The sequence below is a fragment of the Rhinoderma darwinii genome, chromosome 5, assembly GCF_050947455.1.
Source record: "Rhinoderma darwinii isolate aRhiDar2 chromosome 5, aRhiDar2.hap1, whole genome shotgun sequence".
In the NCBI taxonomy this organism is placed as follows: Eukaryota; Metazoa; Chordata; class Amphibia; order Anura; family Rhinodermatidae; genus Rhinoderma; species Rhinoderma darwinii.
The window spans coordinates 334,768,416-334,788,694 of record NC_134691.1 but is presented as its reverse complement, the minus strand read 5'-3'; the positions used below and the strand labels follow the sequence as shown (position 1 = coordinate 334,788,694).

General features: G+C 43.0%; 1 protein-coding gene across 1 annotated transcript; it reads right to left on the bottom strand.

Moving 5' to 3' along the window:
• Positions 1 to 596: 596 nt before the first annotated feature.
• TMEM106B (transmembrane protein 106B) lies at positions 597 to 19,938 on the bottom strand. The gene is made up of 8 exons (XM_075828768.1): positions 19,819 to 19,938; positions 17,030 to 17,251; positions 12,991 to 13,054; positions 6,361 to 6,520; positions 5,923 to 6,063; positions 5,782 to 5,831; positions 5,074 to 5,127; positions 597 to 2,037 (listed from the first exon to the last, which is right to left on the bottom strand). Exons 2-8 carry the CDS (start codon positions 17,241 to 17,243, stop codon positions 1,905 to 1,907), a joined length of 816 nt encoding a protein of 271 aa, XP_075684883.1. The 5' UTR covers positions 17,244 to 17,251; positions 19,819 to 19,938; the 3' UTR covers positions 597 to 1,904.
• Between the last annotated feature and the right edge of the window lie 341 nt (positions 19,939 to 20,279).

The following is a 20,279-nucleotide window of genomic DNA, read 5'->3' as shown; positions in this document are numbered from 1 at the left end:
AATACAGCAGATTGTTATAGGGCCTGATAAAGAAGGACCCAATCCTTCTTCATCTCCTAGATAAGCGGCAATAGACGCACCGGCTAGCCGCTTATCCTCTATTAAAATAATAGATGTTTGCCCTTCTGATACCCATACCCCAGCATGCTGAGACTTGTAGTTCATGAAAAAAGTGCACATCAATACCAATAATCACCTACAGCAGGCGATACATACATGCTCCTATAGTGCAGCCCACAGTCGAGTGCAGGCGATGTCTTGTAGATGGTCGTCCATACAATAATAATAAAACAAATAATAATCACAGGGTCAATAATTAAATCAAATACAATTAAGTAACATTTTGAACTACATAACAAAACAGAGTGGTCATAGGGTGGAGTGATCCTAAGGGTCAGTTCACACAGAGTTTTTGGACGCGGAAAACGCGTCAAAACACGGCCGAAAATGCCTCCCATTGGATTTCAATCGGAGGCGCCTTTTTCCTGCGAGCGGAAAAAACGTCTCGCGGGAAAAAGACGCGACATGCCCTATCTTCGGGTGTTTACGTCTCTGACCTCCCATTGACATCAATGGGAGGCAGAGAAAGCGCATTTCGCGTCGTTTTTTGTCCGCAGCGCTCAATGGCCACAGGCGAAAAACGCAACGAAAATCGGCGTGGAGGCAGATCAAAATCGGTCTCAAAATTCCAAACGGAATTTTGAGACAGATTTTCCGCCTGCAAAAAACTCCATGTGAACCTCGACCTACACTTGTTTACTAGGCACTCTGTGATAAACCAACTACAGAGTAACCCAAGCAAAGTGTAAAAACATAAAACAAAGCTTTTATAAAAAGAAGTATTAGGTGTTTTGAGCGCCTGTCACTTTAAGAAAACAAAAGCACAAAAATCACCACTAAACCAGAGTTTTATCGAGTTGTATTCTTCCTATATACCTAAACACAACGGTTATCACTTTCTAGGAAACGGTGTGACAAAATATCCGATCATACAGCTGCCGCAGGGTCCTTCACTCAGCTTTGCCACGCTCCTGAATGGTAAACCTGACTAGTTACAAATCGCTTTGGTGGCGGTGGTGATGCATTCAGGACTTTAGAAATATTGGGTGATGACCCCTTTAATGATACAGATCAGAGAGCAGGACACAAACAAAAAATTCTTCCCAGTGTCACAAAGCAGCAAGGAAAGCAGGCAGCATTTATGTTGTTGCCAGTCAAAAGTTATATGTATTCACCCAGATAGGCGACGTTTCGGCCCACAAAAAAAGCCCTTGTCACGCTACTTGAGAACATGAATGTTGACTCCTTTCCTTGTTACTAACCCTTTTAATGGCAGCTGTATTGGTTGTCATCCCGCTTTCCTGGGAAAATAGAAAAAACAAAGACAAAGTGGAAAAACAACTTTTTGACTACTGAATGACCCATATTTACCGGCCATTTTTTTTTTGGGGAGGGGTGGGGGGATATAAGAGAGGAAAAAAAGCTTCCGTTTCAGAACGTGTTACACGCAAAACAGTTTACAAGAGTTACTTGTATTCTTAAACAAAAAAAACATGAAAAACCATATCCATGCTGTAGTACAACATAGATCTGAACTAAAATGTTAAAAAAAAAAAATTTTTACTTAAAACACGCCCCAGTAGTAAAAGGTTTACCATGTTACTGCGCTGTCAGACACATACAGAACAAGTTACTATATACAGACGTATGTGCACATGGCCCGAGGGAGGAGCCTCACGTGATGACCGGTGACCGGAAACCCTCGGTCTTGGATTTCAGGGTTAGATTCTAGTCTAAATGCACCAAGAAAAGCCGTCTGCTCCCACTGCACATACACAGCCAAGCCGTACAGACGAAGGCGAAAACCCAACACCGCTCCCCTCTCTTCTCCAACCATAAAGACGTTATGGCTGCTTGAAGATAGTAAAACTCGACTGGCCGAGGTGGTAGGTTGCGTTGCCTCCACAGTCTACGTACTGGTAAACTTCTTGGGAAAGCTGCTCTGGATGACCCAGGTACGAAATGGTCACTGTCACCCTATATAGGATGGGAAACAATTATTAAATCTATATAGAAGGCTACACTTGACAAATACTTCATATTCATGCCTATAGGGGGCAGTATCATACCCGTTATAGTTTTGTACATAGATGGTAATGTTATTTAGTTAAAGTCATGTACATAGGGGCAGTATTATAGTAGTTATATTCTTGTATATAGGGGGCAGTATTATAGTAGTTATATTCTTGTATATAGGGAGCAGTATTATAGTAGTTATATTCTTGTATATAGGAGCAGTATTATAGTAGTTATATTCTTGTATATAGGGGGCAGTATTATAGTAGTTATATTCTTGTATATAAGAGCAGTATTATAGTAGTTATATTCTTGTATATAGGGGGCAGTATTATAGTAGTTATATTCTTGTATATAGGGAGCAGTATTATAGTAGTTATATTCTTGTATATAGGAGCAGTATTATAGTAGTTATATTCTTGTATATAGGGGCAGTATTATAGTAGTTATATTCTTGTTTATAGGGGGCAGTATTATAGTAGTTATATTCTTGTATATAGGAGCAGTATTATAGTAGATATATTCTTGTATATAGGGGCAGTATTATAGTAGTTATATTCTTGTATATAGGGGACAGTATTATAGTAGTTATATTTTTGTATATATGAGCAGTATTATAGTAGTTATATTCTTGTATATAGGGGCAGTATTATAGTGGTTATATTCTTGTATATAGGGGCAGTATTATAGTAGTTATATTCTTGCATATAGGGGGCAGTATTATAGTAGTTATATTCTTGTATATAGGGGCAGTATTATAGTAGTTATATTCTTGTATACAGGGGGCAGTATTATAGTAGTTACATTCTTGTATATAGGGGGCAGTATTATAGTAGTTATATTCTTGTATATAGGGACCAGTATTATAGTAGTTATATTCTTGTACATACGGGCAGTATTATAGTAGTTATATTCTTGTATATAGGGGCAGTATTATAGTAGTTATATTCTTGTATATAGGGGGCAGTATTATAGTAGTTATATTCTTGTATATAGGAGCAGTATTATAGTAGTTATATTCTTGTATATAGGGTCAGTATTATAGTAGTTATATTCTTGTATATAGGGGGCAGTATTATAGTAGTTCTATTCTTGTATATAGGGGGCAGTATTATAGTAGTTCTATTCTTGTATACAGGGGGCAGTATTATAGTAGTTATATTCTTGTATACAGGGGGCAGTATTATAGTAGTTATATTCTTGTATATAGGGGGCAGTATTATAGTAGTTATATTCTTGTATATAGGGGCAGTATTATAGTAGTTATATTCTTGTATATAGGGGTAGTATTATAGTAGTTATATTCTTGTATATAGGGGGCAGTATTATAGTAGTTATATTACTGTATATAGGGGCAGTATTATAGTAGTTATATTCTTGTACAAATGGGGCAGTATTATAGTAGTTATATTCTTGTATATAGGGGCAGTATTATAGTAGTTATATTCTTGTATATAGGGGGCAGTATTATAGTAGTTATATTCTTGTACATAGGGAGCAGTATTATAGTAGTTGTATTCTTGTATATAGGAGAAGTATTATAGTAGTTATATTCTTGTATATAGGGGGCAGTATTATAGTAGTTATATTCTTGTGTATAGGGGTAGTATTATAGTAGTTATATTCTTGTATATAGGAGGTAGTATTATAGTAGTTATATTCTTGTATATAGGGGCAGTATTATAGTAGCTATATTCCTGTATATAGGAGCAGTATTATAGTAGTTATATTCTTGTATATAGGGGCAGTATTATAGTAGTTATAGTCTTGTATATAGGGGCAGTATTATAGTAGTTATATTCTTGTATATAGGGGCAGTATTATAGTAGTCATATTCTTGTATATAGGAGCAGTATTATAGTAGTTATATTCTTGAATATAGGGGGCAGTATTATAGTAATTATATTCTTGTATATAGGAGCAGTATTATAGTAGTTATAGTCTTGTATATAGGGGCAGTATTATAGTAGTTATATTCTTGTATATAGGGGCAGTATTATAGTAGTCATATTCTTGTATATAGGAGCAGTATTATAGTAGTTATAGTCTTGTATATAGGGGCAGTATTATAGTAGTTATATTCTTGTATATAGGGGCAGTATTATAGTAGTCATATTCTTGTATATAGGAGCAGTATTATAGTAGTTATATTCTTGAATATAGGGGGCAGTATTATAGTAGTTATATTCTTGTATATATGAGGCAGTATTATAGTAGTTATATTCTTGTATATAGGAGCAGTATTATAGTAGTTATATTCCTGTATATAGGAGCAGTATTATAGTAGTTATATTCCTGTATATAGGAGCAGTATTATAGTAGTTATATTCTTGTATATAGGGGGCAGTATTATAGCAGTTATATTCTTGTATATAGGAGCAGTATTATAGTAGTTATATTCTTGTATATAGGAGCAGTATTATAGTAGTTATATTCTTGTATATAGGGGGCAGTATTATAGTAGTTATATTCTTGTATATGGGGGCAGTATTATAGTAGATATATTATTGTACATAGGGGCAGTATTATAGTAGTTATATTCTTGTATATAGGAGCAGTATTATAGTACTTATATTCTTGTACATAGGGGCAGTATTATAGTAGTTATATTCTTGTATATATATGGGCAGTATTATAGTAGTTATATTCTTGTATATATATGGGCAGTATTATAGTAGTTATATTCTTGTATATAGGGGGTTGTATTATAGTAGTTATATTCTTGTATATAGGAGGCAGTATTATAGTAGTTATATTCTTGTATATAGGGGCAGTGTTATAGTAGTTAGATTCTTGTATATAGGGGCAGTATTATAGTAGTTATATTCTTGTATATAGGGGGGCAGTATTATAGCAGTTGTATTCTTGTACATAGGGAGCAGTATTATAGCAGTTGTATTCTTGTATATAGGGAGCAGTATTATAGCAGTTGTATTCTTGTACATAGGGAGCAGTATTGTGGTTATATTCTTGTCTGTAGAATAGACTGATACTTACTGCATATTTACCACAATGTTATGAACCTTAATACTTGGCAGGGTGCAGTAGGTGCTGTGGAGACAAAAACAATTCACACGTGACTGATTTAGAACAGCACTGACCAGACATATAGTGCTCGAAGCAGATATGAAGCATAAGATCAAATACATGTGTAGCAGGTATCACTACTGACACCCAATTACCATGATATTGTGTACGATCAGGTAAAACAAACACAGCTGATCAGCGAGGGTCTCGGAAGTCGGACCCGGACTGATCAGTATAGGCTATCATCTGAAGTTAGACCATCATTTTTTTTAGGGACTGGACCACCCCTTTAAGGTGTTGAAGGAGCAGCAAATTTGTAGATTTTCCAGCATTTCCAAGAATTACAAAATTATATAAAATGACGGAGAGCCAAAAGTTAGTAAGGTATGGATATTCCCAAGAGTAGTGGAATAACGTTCCCACCTGACCACAATCTCTCCGCGGCCTTTTCACGGTTTACAGGCACAGCGCCGTACACATAGTTAGTGGCTGTGCCTGGGATTGCATTTCAGTCCCACTCCCTTGAATGGGACCGGAACTGCAATTCCTGGCACAGCCGCTCCGGATATGTACGGCGCCGTGCATGTAAACACCGAAAAGGCCGCAGTGACGAACACGGTGGTCCCACCAATCAGATGGGGTGCTGGAAGTCGGACCCCACGGATTTTATATACTCACTACATGTAGTCGAATTCTTTCCCGATTTTGGTTGGCACGGTGTAGTCAATCTGCAATTAAAACAGGAAAGTTAATCAATCCCCAATCAACCTGTACCAAGACCGAGCTCCAAACCCTCTGACAGAACACCGCACATCTGACCTGTTTAGTATCCAGGGGTCCGATCTTGGTTACGTTGTTTAATTTCGACTTCCCGATGACTGTTTTATAATATTGCACTTGTCCGGTGATGTTTTCCACCTCTATGGGGTAGAAGTTGTTGTTGGTTATATTCAATGTATTCTGGGGGAAAAAAAAAAAAAAAAAAGTAGGAGGAGTCACATCAAACACAAAAATAGACAGAAACAGGATTTAACTAGTTGATGACACATGACGAGTATGTATCATGTATGTAGTATCGGTACACATATAGGTAAATGCCAGAACATTAAACTTAAAAACTCCCATGGGATTGACGGGATTTAAAGAGGAAAAAAAAAAATTGGCCAAAACGTAATAAATTCCCCCCATTGGAATCACCACACAAAAAAAATGTATAAATGTTACACAATAAACTTAAATAAAACCAGCCGCACTCACAGTGATGTTAAGGTACACGGACGGCCCGCTCTCATCGTAAGTCACAACGACGGCCTTAACGCCCACATACTGCACATCCACCGAACGCGGGAACAGGAAGAAAACCGCCAGTCCAGAAAGGAGTAAGCAAACGATGACCGATACCGTGACGTACAGCTTTCTGGTACCGGGAAAAGGAGACAATGTTACAAGTAGTTACCAGCGCATTTTACAAAAAGCGGCAAAAATACGAATACAGAAGATTTTGCCGCAATCAGCAGCACCAATATTATTTTTTTATGTTGTACGTTTTTTTTTTTAAGTTCCCAGAACGTCTACTACGGGGAACCGCGATAGCAATGCTAGAAAAACCGCCAATGCTTTTTCGGAGACGGATAGGCAGAGTTCAGAATAGGTGGAATTTTCTGCGGATCTCTTAAAATCTACGATGGCAAATACGCAACGTAGTATGTACAGATATGAAAATTCGCAATATGCCCGCAACGTGTCATCCAATCCACAGCGAAAAAATAGGTTGTGTGTGAACGGTGTTTTGTAGAACCTCATTCACTGACCTTGTGTTGCAAAGTTTATTGGAGATTTTTGGTGCAAAAATCAGCACTGAAAAATCTGCGTCAAATCCATTACATCTGAACAGACCCTTAGGCATCATGCACTGGGACGTAAAACGGCCGTAATTACGGACCCATAAACTTCTATTGGCCACGGGTACCGCACTGTTTGCTTACGGGAAGGTGCCCGTGCCGTTGAAAATGATAGAACATGTCCTATTTCAGGCCGTAATTCAGGCCCATAGAAGTCTATGGGGCTCCCGTAATTACGGGAGCGTTGCTAGGCAACTTCAGGGGATAGTCACTGTCCAGGGTGCTGAAAGAGTTAACTGATCGGCAGTAACTCTTTCAGCACCCGGAACAGTGACTACCACTGGAGTTAATAGTATTAAAAGTTAACTTACCCAGAACTCCCTGCTTCTTCCTCCAGTCCGGCCTCCCGGGATGACGTGTCATCCCATGTGACCGCTGCAGCCAATCACAGGCTGCAGCGGTCACATGGACTGCCGCGTCATCCAGGGAGGTCGGGCTGGATGGCGAAAGAGGGACGCGTCACCAAGACAACGGCCGGTAAGTATGAAATTCTTTTACTGGTTGGAAATCTCTTCACTGCAATGGGACTTTACACGGAGTTTATAGTAAAAAAATGTTTCCCTTTAACCCCTTAAGGACCAGACCATGTTTTCAACTTGAGGACAGAACAATTTTTTGCTTTTTCCTCTTTGCATCCCGGCGCTTATAACGTTATTTTTTGTAGCTGTACGAAGACAACTTATGTTTTGCGGGACGAGTTGTACTTTATGTAGGTGACATTTTTTCGTACATTTACATTTTCGTTAAATTTTTATTTTGGCAAAAATGCAGAGAAAAAAAAAAAAAAAAAAAAAAAAAAAAAAAAGCAGTTCTGCTGCAGTTCCATCTATTTTTTTTTTCCACAGCATACACCGACCATCATAGAGGCGGCTATAAATTTGTTGCGCAGGATGTATTACGGTCGTGACAATACCAAATGTGTATATTATATTCTATTTTGGGACTTTTTTTTTTTACAAAAAAATAAACTTTATTAAATATAAAAGTGCATTTGTGTGTATTTTTTTTTTTTTTTTTTTAAAGATTAACATTGCTTTTTTTTTTTAACCCTTTCAAGACCGAGCTCATTTTGGCCTTCAGGACCAGCCCCATTTTTTCAAATCTGACATGTGTCACTTTATGTGGTAATAACTCCGGAATGCTTTTACCTATCCAAGCGATTCTGAGATTGTTTTCTCGTGACACATTGTACTTTATATTAGTGGAAAAATTTGGTCAATAAATTAATTGCTTATTTGTGAAAAACACCAAAATTTAGAGAAAATTTCCAAAAATTATGATTTTTCGAATTGTAAATGTATCTGCTTGTAAAACAGATGGTAATACCACACAAAATAGTTACTAGTTAACATTTCCCATATGTCTACTTTATGTTTGCATTGTTTTTTTTAACATCATTTTATTTTTCTAGGACGTTACAAGGCTTAGAACTTTAGCAGCAATTTCTCACATTTTCAAGAAAATTTCAAAAGGCGATTTTACAGGGGCCAGTTCAGTTCTGAAGCGGCTTTGAGGGCCTTATATATTAGAAAGTCACCATAAATCACCCCATATTAAAAACTGCACCCCTCAAAGTATTCAAAACAACATTCAGAAAGTTTCTTAACCCTTTAGGTGTTTCACAGGAATCAAAGCAAAGTACAGGTGAAATTGACAAGTTTTATTTTTTTTGCTGCAATTCATTTGCAATACATTTTTTTTCTGTCACACAGAAGGTTTTACCCGAGAAACGCAACTCAATATTTATTGCCCAGATTCTGCAGTTTTTAGAAATATCCCACATGTGGCCAGGGGCGTAACTAGGAAAGACTGGGCCCCATAGCAAACTTTTGACTGGGGCCCCCCCTCCCCTGGGTGTCACACAACCCCCCCCCCTTGTAGATGGTGCCTTTTTTACAGCCACCCCCCCGCAGATGGCGCCATACAGCCCCCCCCACAGATGGCACCATACAGCCCCCCCCGCAGATGGCACCATACAGCCCCCCCCCTGTAGGGAACGCCATACAGCCCCCCTCCCCCCTTGTAGGTAACGCCATACAGCCCCCCTCCCTTGTAGGGAACGCCATACAGCCCCCCCCCCCCCCCCCGTGTAGGGAAGCGACCTACAGTGTGAAAAGACATGTATCCCCTCTCCACAGGATCTCCACAGAATAAGGGATACATGTGTGATCGCTGGCAGCGATAGGGAGAACGGGGGACCGAAAACCCTGAAGTTCTCCATCACAAACCTCGTACTTCCGGCTTCTGCGCAGCTCAATAAAAATGAAAGGAGCGCTGGTCACGCATGCGCACAAGCACGACCGGCGCTCCATTCATTTCTACGGAGCTGCCGACACAGACCCCGGAAGTCCGAGGTTTGTGATGGAGAACATTCAGTCCCCCGTTCTCCCTATCACTGCCAGCGATCACACATGTATCCCCTGTCCTGCGGATATCCTGTGGAGAGGGGATACATGTATTTTGTTTAATGGCAGAGCGGGGAGATACCTCCCTGCTCTGCCGTAGTATTCAGTGGCGTCGCGCTGTAGCAGCCATAGCGGCTGCTAGCGGAGCCTGCGGCCATGGTGGGGGCCCGTGCCGGCGGGCGACACGGACCCCCTCATGCCGCGGGCCCCGTAGCAGCCGCTACGGCTGCTATAGCAGTAGTTACGCCACTGCATGTGGACCTAGTGTGATAATGGACTGAAGCACCGGCCTCAGAAGCAAAAGGAGCACCTAGAGGATTTTGTGGCCTCCTTTTTTTAAATATATTTTAGGCACCATGTCGGGTTTGAAGAGGTCTTGTGGTGCCAAAACAGTGGAAATCCCCCAAAAGTGACACGGTTTTGGAAACTGCACCCCTCAAGGAATTTATCTAGGGGTATAGTTAGCATCTTGACCCCACAGGTCTTCTGCTATATTTAATGGCGTTTGCCTGTGAAAGTGAAAATCTACTTTTTTTCTGAAAAAATATAAAAAAAAATAATATTTGCAAGGAATAAAGAATAAAAAGCACCCCAAAACTTGTAAAGCTACTTCTCCCGATTACGCCAATACCCCATATGTGGTACTAAACTGCTGTTTGGACCCACGGCAGAGCTCAGAAGGGAAGGAGCGCCATTTGGATTTTGAAGCGCAGATTTTGCTGGATTGGTTTTCAGTGCCATGTCGCGTTTGCAATGCACTGGAGGGAACAAAACGGTGGAAACCCCCCCAAATGTGACCCCATTTTGTAGACTACACCCATCAAGGAATGTTTCTAGGGGTATAGTTAGTATTTTGACCCCACAGTTTTTTTGCTGAATTTAGTGGAATTAGGCCGTGAAAATGAAAATCTACTTTTTTCTGAAAAAACATAGAAATGTTTAAATTTTACAATGAATAAAGGAGAAAAATGACCCCAAAATTTGTAAAGCAATTTGTCCCGATTTCAGCAATACACCATATGTGGTAATAAACGGCTGTTTGGACCCACGGCAGGACTCAGGAGGGAAGGAACAATATTTGGCTTTTGGAGCTCAAATTTAGCTGGAATGGTTTTCGGGTGTTATATCGCATATGCAAAGCCCCTGAGGTAACAAAACAGTGGAAACCTCCCAAAAGTCCCTTTAGGGGACTGGAACGAGCGATCATTAGGTCGCTGGTACAATACACTGCAATACTAATGTATTGCAGTATAATGTCATTTTACAGGCTCCTGTAACAGCTCGATCGCTGTTCCTGTCCGTTAGTCCCGGGTGTCAGCTGTAATACACAGCTGACACCTGCAGAATATGGAGCGGGCGCAGCGCGTGAGCCCGCTCCATATATAACCCCCCGCACCACGACATGCTATTAAGTCGTGGTGCGCGAAGGCGTTAATGCGCAGCGGATGGTGCAAAGTGAAATTTAACATTTTCCACTGATATGCCATTTTAATGCACAATAAGTTGTGCCCAGTTTGTGCCACTGAAGACAAATACCTCATACAATGTTGAGCGGGTTCTCCCGGAGATAAAATATCATATATGTGGACGTAAGCTGGTGTTTGGGCACGCTGTGGGGCTCAGAAGGGAGGGAGCGCCATTTGGCTTTTGGAGCGCAGATTTTGCTTGGTAACTGTTCTGTTTGGGGTTTTGCTGGTATTTCAGTTTATGATGTGGGGGTATGTGTAAACTGGGCAGAGTACATCAGGACATAATAAGAGGGTATAATAATTTGGTAAATAATTAATAATCCGCAGATATGTGGCCGGTGTCGCACTGATAAATGGCGCCTGATCTTATCAGCTTTTGGACACTGCACAATTTCTGTCGCTATATTCTGAGAGCCAGAACATTTTTATTACTTTATTTTTTACTTGAAGCCTGGCAGCACTGATCGCTGCTATAATACATTACACTACTTAGGTAGTGTAACGTATTATAAACTGTCAGTGTGACGCTGAGAGTCACACTGACAGGAAGATTATGAGGACCGGCCTCCGGCTGGTTCTCATAGGCTGCTGTGCATGGCAGACCCGGGGGCTGTTATATGGCCCCCGGTTCTGTCTTATAACCAACTGCAGCACCAGCAATCGGTCCCCGGGAAAGTTTGTTGTAGCAACAAACTTTCCAGTTCGTTGCTACAACACACTTTCCCTGCGATCACATGACCGGGACCTGAACTAATCAGGTCCCGATCAGATCTCCGGGACCAGAGGCAGGTGATAACAGCGCGATCCGGGTGTCAGCGCTACTCTGACACCCGGATCGCGCTTTTAACACCCATCGTGAATTCACGTCGGCGCTGCACAGAGCCCAGCAAATGCCGACGTGAATATACAGTGGGCGGTCGGGGAGCGGTTAATCCCAAGTACAAATCTAAATGAATGTACTGGCTAATATCTGATAATACACAGGCAGTTCTCAGGGCATACCTCAGTTAGACGTTAGTTCTCTGGGCTGTCTGTCCATATATGGTATGTCCCTCGATCCTGTCACAGGGATTCCCTGTGATGCGATCAAAAGGGGTTCCCCCCTCAGTCTTTCCCTTTGAATGCTGCAATCAATGTTGGTTGCGGCATTCGTGGGGGGGGGAACGGCGGAGATCAAATGTTCCTCTGATCTCTGCTATTAGGACGGGGCTGCGGGCGTGTAGTATCCTGTGTTGCCCTGCCGTATTCCTGATTGCAAGGGCACACTCGGGGTACAAGCACACACAGCATAAACACTGCGGATTTTCCGCAAATGATTAATTGCGGAGAATCCGCAGCGTATTACAGCAGCAGCAGTGTAGGTGATATTTCAACAAATCTCGTCCTCACAGTGCGGAAAAATGCTGCCGAAAAAAACGCACGTAAATTGATCTGCGGTGCGGTTTCTTCAACTGCAGCATGTCAATTAATGGGTTTTGGGTTTTAACTTTGAATTCAATGGGGTGCTTAAAACTCGCAGCAAAGTGGTGTGTGTTGCGACATTTAACGCAGAATCACAGCGATTCGGTCGGAAAAATTGCAAATAAAAAAAAAAAAAAAAGTTATACTTACCCAGAGTTTCCTGCTTCTCCAGTCCGGCCTTCTGGGATGACGTTTATCCCATGCGACTGCTGCAGACAATCCCAGGCTGCAGCGGTCACATGCCCTGCAACGTCATCCTAAGTATGTACGTTTTTTATTTCTTTTCTGGCGCTGCTTTACGCAGCGGAATTCCGCCAGAAAAATCGCACCACAATGGGATACGTTTTTTCGGACAGCATGTCCTGCGGTGCTCAGGGCGGATACGCTGTGAAGCTTGACGCAACGTATCCACCCAGATAACACCATGGGTGTTCCTACCCTTGCTGAGCCCACATGGTCAGCAGGATGGGTATGCTCGAAAAGCAGAGACCTCATAGGTCAGCAACCATTTAAGCTGCGATCTTTAAAAGTTCATGGCGTTTGCAGTGCGTAGGCTATAAATGTCTGAGATGGAAATAGCCCTTCAATAATAATTATAATAAAGCAGAAAAATAATAACTAAAAAGTTACAATATCTACGTCGTCACTTACGTTCTTCTGGGCCGCAATCTTTGATCACTGTAGGGTATCAGCGCCACAAGTTGATTTTCCCGTCCTGTAATATGAGAAATCATCATAATCAATGATTGGATTAAAAAAGAAAAAAAACTCTAAGGCCGCTAATGACTGTTCGTGAATCACTGACCGCGCACGGATGGCTCCCGTTGTGTCACGGACCAAGTCAATGCAAAGGCCGAGACTGTTCCGTCAAAAACAGGCAGGAGTAGGACCTGCCCTATTTTGGACGGAACGGCCGCACGGTTCCGTTAAAACAACGGAAATGTGCATGGCCCTATTGAAATTAATGTGTCAGGATGAAATCCGTTAAAAAAAACAGATAGCGCCCTGCCGAAAAAAAAACTGAAGTGGGCATGAGGCCTAAAAGGTGCGTCGTCTCAGTCCTAGACCATGATGCTTTGCATGTCGGCGGGGGTGGGCAAACGGGAGTGAAAAACACAACACTAAGACCCCAACTGCGTTTAGGAACGTTGTCCCTATGTGAGGAAACACAAAAACAAAACAAAACATGTTTTAGGCCCCTCCTCTTAATGTTGCCCCGCCCCTTAATGAAGCCCCTTCCCCTCGGTGCAGCAGTTTCTTGATAATTGTCTTTTTCTCGCTGGTGGTTTGGAGACTTGTAGTTTATAATCTCTCTGTGATAGCACACAGGGAGCGGGCTTCTGACTTCCTGGTGGGCTTGTACTTCTACACAGTAGCCAATCTGAACAAGCAGAGATGCAGTGTAAAGCATGGGGGCAAAACAGCCGCTTGAACCTCTGATGAGGCAGGAGGGGAATTTTAGACTAGGTCAGACCCTAATGGGTCAGCGCAACAAATTATTTAACACAGGAGAAAATATTATTTTCAGAACAATGAAATTAAGATAATCCATATAAAAGTTACATTTCTTTAATCTGGCATCTGATAGTCCGGCAGAGCGCTGCAAAATAATCCAGAATATCATAAAACCGGAAGACTGCGCAGTCAGAACCAGTTACCTCTAGATCGTTTTCTATAATCGTCAGATTTCCATGAAGGCCAGATTAAAAGGAATTTTATTGTGTATTTATAGCGCAAATCACAAAGTGAAAAAGAAAACATTTGCACTGCTGTACGAGTCGTGAAACACAGCGCCATTCATATCTCCACGAGAATTAAACACGTGACCCGGCCACAAATCACATCGCATTAACATTCTCAGCTCTGCTCATTCATAACGTCTTACGCCCAGTTAAGCATTTCTAATCACATTACTCCCATGAAATACAATCTTCACAGCATGCTAGCTCCAATAATCCGCCGCGCCACTTTACTTAAATGTTAGACGAGATAAGCAACTCAATTTATACGCAACCTGTAAGGCTCTGTTCACACTGCTGGCAGAGGCGCTGCATGCAGAACAGGTGAAAAGTGGAGTTGTTACCCATAGCAACCAATCAGATTCCTTCTTTCATTTTCAAAGAGGCCTCTGGATACTGAGAGCTGGAATCTGATTGGTTGCCATGGGTAAATGCTCCACTTCTGCTTTATCTACATGTAGAGTGAATGTAGGAGATTAGCGCCAGCACAAGATCGTTCAGGATTAAAAGGGGTTCTCCACGTCTTCGCTTTCACCCTGGCAGACCGGCACTACATAGACGACTTACTGACTTGAATGACAATCTGTTGGCTCTAGTGACAACAGCGGCAGGTCCCTCGTGCGGACTCTATGGACATCCCCTTTAAAGATTATAGGGGGAGCGACTGAGCATAAAAATAGGACTTGCCCCTCTTGATGTACATGGGGTAATGCGTCTGCACTGACTGAAGGGGGCGTGGTTTTGACAACTTTTGATACTTCTACCTCTAAAAAAAAACAACTAGCATTTGGAGGACAATTATCTGATACACCGGGACTTACGTATTTACCCCAAGTGGGTCCATATTATAAAAAGTTAAAGGGGTTTTCCCAAAATCATTTATCACCGATCCACAGGATAAAAGATAAATGTATCATCGCTGGTGGTCCGATCGCTGGGACCGCCACTGATCCTGAGAACAGATCCCTAGTGCCCTTTGTGAACCGAGTGGAACGGTGCATGCTCGGCAACCGCTCCATTCACTTTCTACGGGGCCCCATTAGATAGACATATCTCCGGCAGCCCCATAGAAAGTGAATGGAGCGGTTGCCGAGCATGCACCGTTCTACTCGGTTCACAAAGGGCACTAGGGAACCCCCGTTCTCAGAATCGGTGGGGTACCTATTGGTCAAACCCCCACAGATCAGACATTTATCACCCATCCAGTGAATAGGTGATAATTGAGGATTATGGAAATTCCCCTTTAATTTCTGCCTGGAGTTTAAGGGTTTCCATTAAAGGGGTCTTATGTTTTGGACAATCCCTACTTGTTATAAGGGTCCCTTGACAATAAGCAGATCCCAAAGTGTCTCCCTGCTGGGATCCCCAGCGATCAGCTGTAATCTGTGTGGAAACTTGGCAGTAAGTGTTTCGTTTCCCTGCAGCACCACCACAGGAGAAACTAAGTATTACACCGTGTCCATTCAGATCAATGGGTTATCGGTGTAATACAGGACCGGTCCTCCAGAGAGAGACGCTCTACGTAACCGCTCTCCGCCCAAGAGATGAGGGTCCTGAACGTGGGAACCCCCTCTATTAACTCAGAATTCACCGATGGGGTGTATGAAAATGGGTTTTCTAAACTGGACAATCCCTTTAAGTAATATTGCAAACTTGTCCAAGTAAATTCATGACGGCAACTAAAGTGGAGTTGGAACAACCCACAAAAAAACCGATATGAAGGCAAAGTCACGTTTTATGTTAAAAACCCCCAAATCAGCACTGGGGGGGGGGGAGATACGTTTTCTCTAAGCGTCCATTATGTTTTAGGACCGCAGCGATAGAGAAACTTCTTACCACAAGCTTCATATCGGCTGAATGATTTCTACACATCCCGTATCCCCTGCAAAACCGAACATTGCCAAACCCGGCGTCAGGACCGAGCGCTGCTCAAAAACAGGTAACAACCAAAACATTACAAAAAAAAGCCACACAAGGTATCAATATAAGGGGGGAAATCACCCAAAATACAGCGAAATTCCTTTAATCTGCCATCCAATAATTCACAGTCAGATAATCACCTGCTTCTATAGCCATGAAATAATCCGGAATATCTCATAATCCGGCATCAGGTCCCATCGATGGCGAATTAAAGGGATTTTATTAGTAAATCAGAAGTTAGAGAACCCGCAGCATAAACGTGAGGGGCGTTACATACAAAACTGCGGCATTTTTACCAAAGAAAAAAAAAAACAGTCGGCTTTTTATAAACGTGTTCCATTGTCTCTCCTGGTCCTTACAGTGCAGCAGTCGGTAATAACCCCCCAAAAAAATGCAAACACTAGAATTCTGAATGCTGCTCTAGATGTGACTGGAGTATAAAATGTGATGTAACAAAAGATTAGTAGAAAATAAGTAACACAAAGTACGTGTAAAGTTACTCAACTGTGGATGTAGATTGAAAGGGATTCTTCAATTTGACTACCCCGGTCAATGGTTGCTTCCCTAAATCTAAAGGGGGCCCCATATAGGAGCCTCATCTATTAGCCAGATTAGAGAGCGGCTACAACTTGCTGTCGGGCTCCCACACAGATTGCTGGAGCCCTCAGCGATCAGCTGTCATGTGTGGAGTAACCTGGCAGTAAGTGTTCAATTCACCTGCAGCGCCACCACAGGATAAGTGAAGTATTACACAACGTCCGTTCATATCAATGTGTTGTCGGTGTAATACAGGACAGGTCCTCCAGAGGGAGACGCTCTTTATAACCCCTGGAACATGGACCCCCCCTCTATTACCTCACAACTCCCTAATAGGGTGTATGATAATGGGTTCTCTAAACTAGACATCCCCTTTAAGATTTTATTTGCGGTTTGGAATCGGAGCATTGAATTTTTATAGGTCGGAGGTTGACTTGGGGTTGGGGGACATATATGGATAAGCGGTACAATCTTTGTGAACGATGATATCCCACCTCGCGGAATGCGTCCTGTTCCTTGGCACGTGGCGCAGGTCACACTGTCCTTCCCGGTGAACTCCACATATGGGAAATGAGAAACATCCCCGTTCCTGCTTTCCTCATGAGTGTCCGACTGAACGAGAGCGCTGGTATCTCCAGACGGCAGACAAGTCTCGTTCAGCCCGTCCTTCGCCATATGCTGCGGCATGCGAGAATACGACTTCCCCATAGTGGAAACTGGAAGGGAATGACATAAAACGCGGTCATACAAACGTCAAGTGATGGAGACACTAATGATAATCAGTGTTATGGGATTGTTATATAAGCAATTCCCTAAAATAAAAATGACAGTAATCCCAAACCACATGAAGAAACGTTGTGACGAACCCACAGAATGGATGTTTTCGTTAATACTCCATAATGTCTTAGATTCTCCTTGGGAGAATATATGAGACAATTGCTTACATAGTAATTCCCTAATATCATTGTATGATTAGAAATATTGAGCTACTTAAAAGATCCTGAGACTATATTGGGATTCCTACAGATGTGTCGGGAGGGCGACGCCTGCCAGTGGACGTGTCGGGAGGGCGACGCCTGCCAGTGGACGTGTCGGGAGGGCGACGCCTGCCAGTGGACGTGTCGGGAGGGCGACGCCTGCCAGTGGACGTGTCGGGAGGGCGACGCCTGCCAGTGGACGTGTCGGGAGGGCGACGCCTGCCAGTGGACGTGTCGGGAGGGCGACGCCTGCCAGTGGACGTGTCGGGAGGGCGACGCCTGCCAGTGGACGTGTCGGGAGGGCGACGCCTGCCAGTGGACGTGTCGGGAGGGCGACGCCTGCCAGTGGACGTGTCGGGAGGGCGACGCCTGCCAGTGGACGTGTCGAGAGGGCGACGCCTGCCAGTGGGTTGCGTGCGATCAGGCGCCGGACTATCGTATAACTGATTTTATTCTATTGATAGATATTCAGCAAAACCTATAAAATTATTTCCCTGCAGCCCTGCCTGGATACTGAGCGTAAGGAGCCGTAATAGGGGTGTCGTACCGGTGCATGAGCCCTCTACCGTACCTACATATGTCTCCGATTTCACACGGAGGTATACAAAAGTTTTTTCTTTAGGATTTGTGAATGAATGAGAGAAAAAGGAAAAAAAAATAACTATTGCGGCAGCTTTAGCGAATTCCATACATACGGAGGAATTTTCCCAGCCTGCACAGCAGCACGTGGGTCATTAGAATATGGAATTGTTAATTAAAAGGGTCGTCCAGTTTAGGAAACCCATTTTCCAACACCCTATTAGGGAATTGTGAGATAATAGAGGGGGGTCCCCTGTTCAGAATCCTCATCTCTTGGCCGGAGTGGAGAGCGGTTTCATAGAGCGTCTCTGGAGGACCTGCCCTGTCCTGTATTACACAAACCACACATTGATATGAATGGACACTGTGTAATGCATAGCTTCTCCTGTGGTGGCGCTGCAGGGAAATTAAACACTTAATACCAGGTTCCCCCGCAGATTACAGCTGATCGCTGGGGGTGCAAAGCGGAGAACCCCTTTAAACTATTGTAAAAAGTGGCATCGAGGCGGTAACCTTTATAAGGCTGGATTCAAACATTCAGTTTTGGTGCAGTTTCTTAACCCAAAGCCAGGAGTGGATACAGAAGAGAGAAGTCGGACTCTTCTCCCGGTTTCCTTCCTCTTGCATACACTCCTGGCTTTGGCAACAAAAAAACGCATGTGTGAATCCGGCCTAAAAGAGGTCACATGACTGCAGTTTATAATATACAATACGGGTTGCAGAGCCCACCTGACTACACGTCCTGCTCATTAAAGGGCCTCCCAGGGAGTCAGTCAAGCTCATGTACACGGCAGAACCCTATGCACGGTGGCTATACGGGGTGTCGTATGTACGGAGATGGTCTCCCCCACAAATCACGCTTCTTTATACCTCCATATGGGTCAGGGGTGCAGACAGTAGGGGCCGCAAGCACCGCTATGGCACCAAAAGTCATATAGAAAACTCTGTCCTTACGTCCTATTGGGATGGCCATATAGAAAAGCAGAATGGGGTCCCACATCCAGACCTGAGCAATTGCAAAATTTGGGCGCTATACTTGCCGGGATATAAGGCCCACACGGGCCACTTCTCCAAATCCGTTAATTGCGGGGGGGGAGGGGTTCAGAAGAAAGAAATTGAATGATAGAGAATTAGGGTTTTATTCTGATGCCCCTGATGGGCAGCGGACACACATTAGAAGTCAATGAGATGTTAGGCTCCATCACAAAGTAGATCCGTCATACCCTGTAGCCGATAACACCAGTGTGAACAGGACGTACGGCAGCCTCGCAGTAATTCAATATAATAACTTTCCCAACATGCTACATCGACCGCGTTGGTATAAAGACCCGGCTGTAATAAGACTATAAAGAAATATCCGGCAGCAGCTGCAGAACTAAACGTCTCAGCAAGCTGGCAAGACATCCTGGGGGTTGTAGTTCTATCAGTGGGGGAGGGTACCAGGTTATTGTCTAATAGGAATCCAACAGAGCAGATAGACTAAAGGAGAAACAGAACTCTGCAGCTTCGGTGGGACTACAAGTCCCAGCAAGCTAAGTCCTGCTGGAGCTTGTAGTTCTATCACAGCTGGGGGAGGGGTGCAGATCTTGGAGCAGCTGATCCCATCACAAGTCTGGTCACCATCCCCCACCTGCTGGATTTCTGGAGGGGATGATTGACAGATGGCAGTGATACAATGTATCAGTGCGGGTGACGTCACTATAGAAGTTACAGGGCTCGGTACTCACGGGGTCTGAGCTCTCCAGCCGTCTATGTCTTCTCTGCGCTGCCTCTTTCTCTCCCTCTCTCTCTCTGTGTTATGGAAGGCCGCACTCCGTGACGTCACACACTACGGGGCGGCGCACAGGACAAACTTAGTCACATGGCCCAACCTGTGTATATGGGAGTCACAGTCATGTGTCTAATCACCAACTCTACGAGCAGATCAAAGTTCATTGTGACCATGTATAGTGTATAGACATGTGCAAACCTTGTATATAGGTGTCTGCGATAGATAGATAGATAGATAGATAGATAGATAGATAGATTAGATAGATAGATAGATAGATAGATAGATAGATAGATAGATAGATAGATAGATAGATAGATAGATAGATAGATAGATAGATTAGATAGATAGATAGATAGATAGATAGATAGATAGATAGATAGATAGATAGATAGATAGATAGATAGATAGATAGATAGA

Excerpts from the sequence above, each read along its gene's own strand:
- TMEM106B (XM_075828768.1), bottom strand. The coding sequence starts at position 17,243 with ATGGGGAAGTCGTATTCTCGCATGCCGCAGCATATGGCGAAGGACGGG. Across the intron at positions 5,832-5,922 it reads GACCCCTGGATACTAAACAG|ATTGACTACACCGTGCCAAC; the intron begins GTCAGATGTGCG and ends TTTTAATTGCAG. Across the intron at positions 5,128-5,781 it reads AAAGAATTCGACTACATGTA|CACCTACTGCACCCTGCCAA; the intron begins GTGAGTATATAA and ends TTGTCTCCACAG.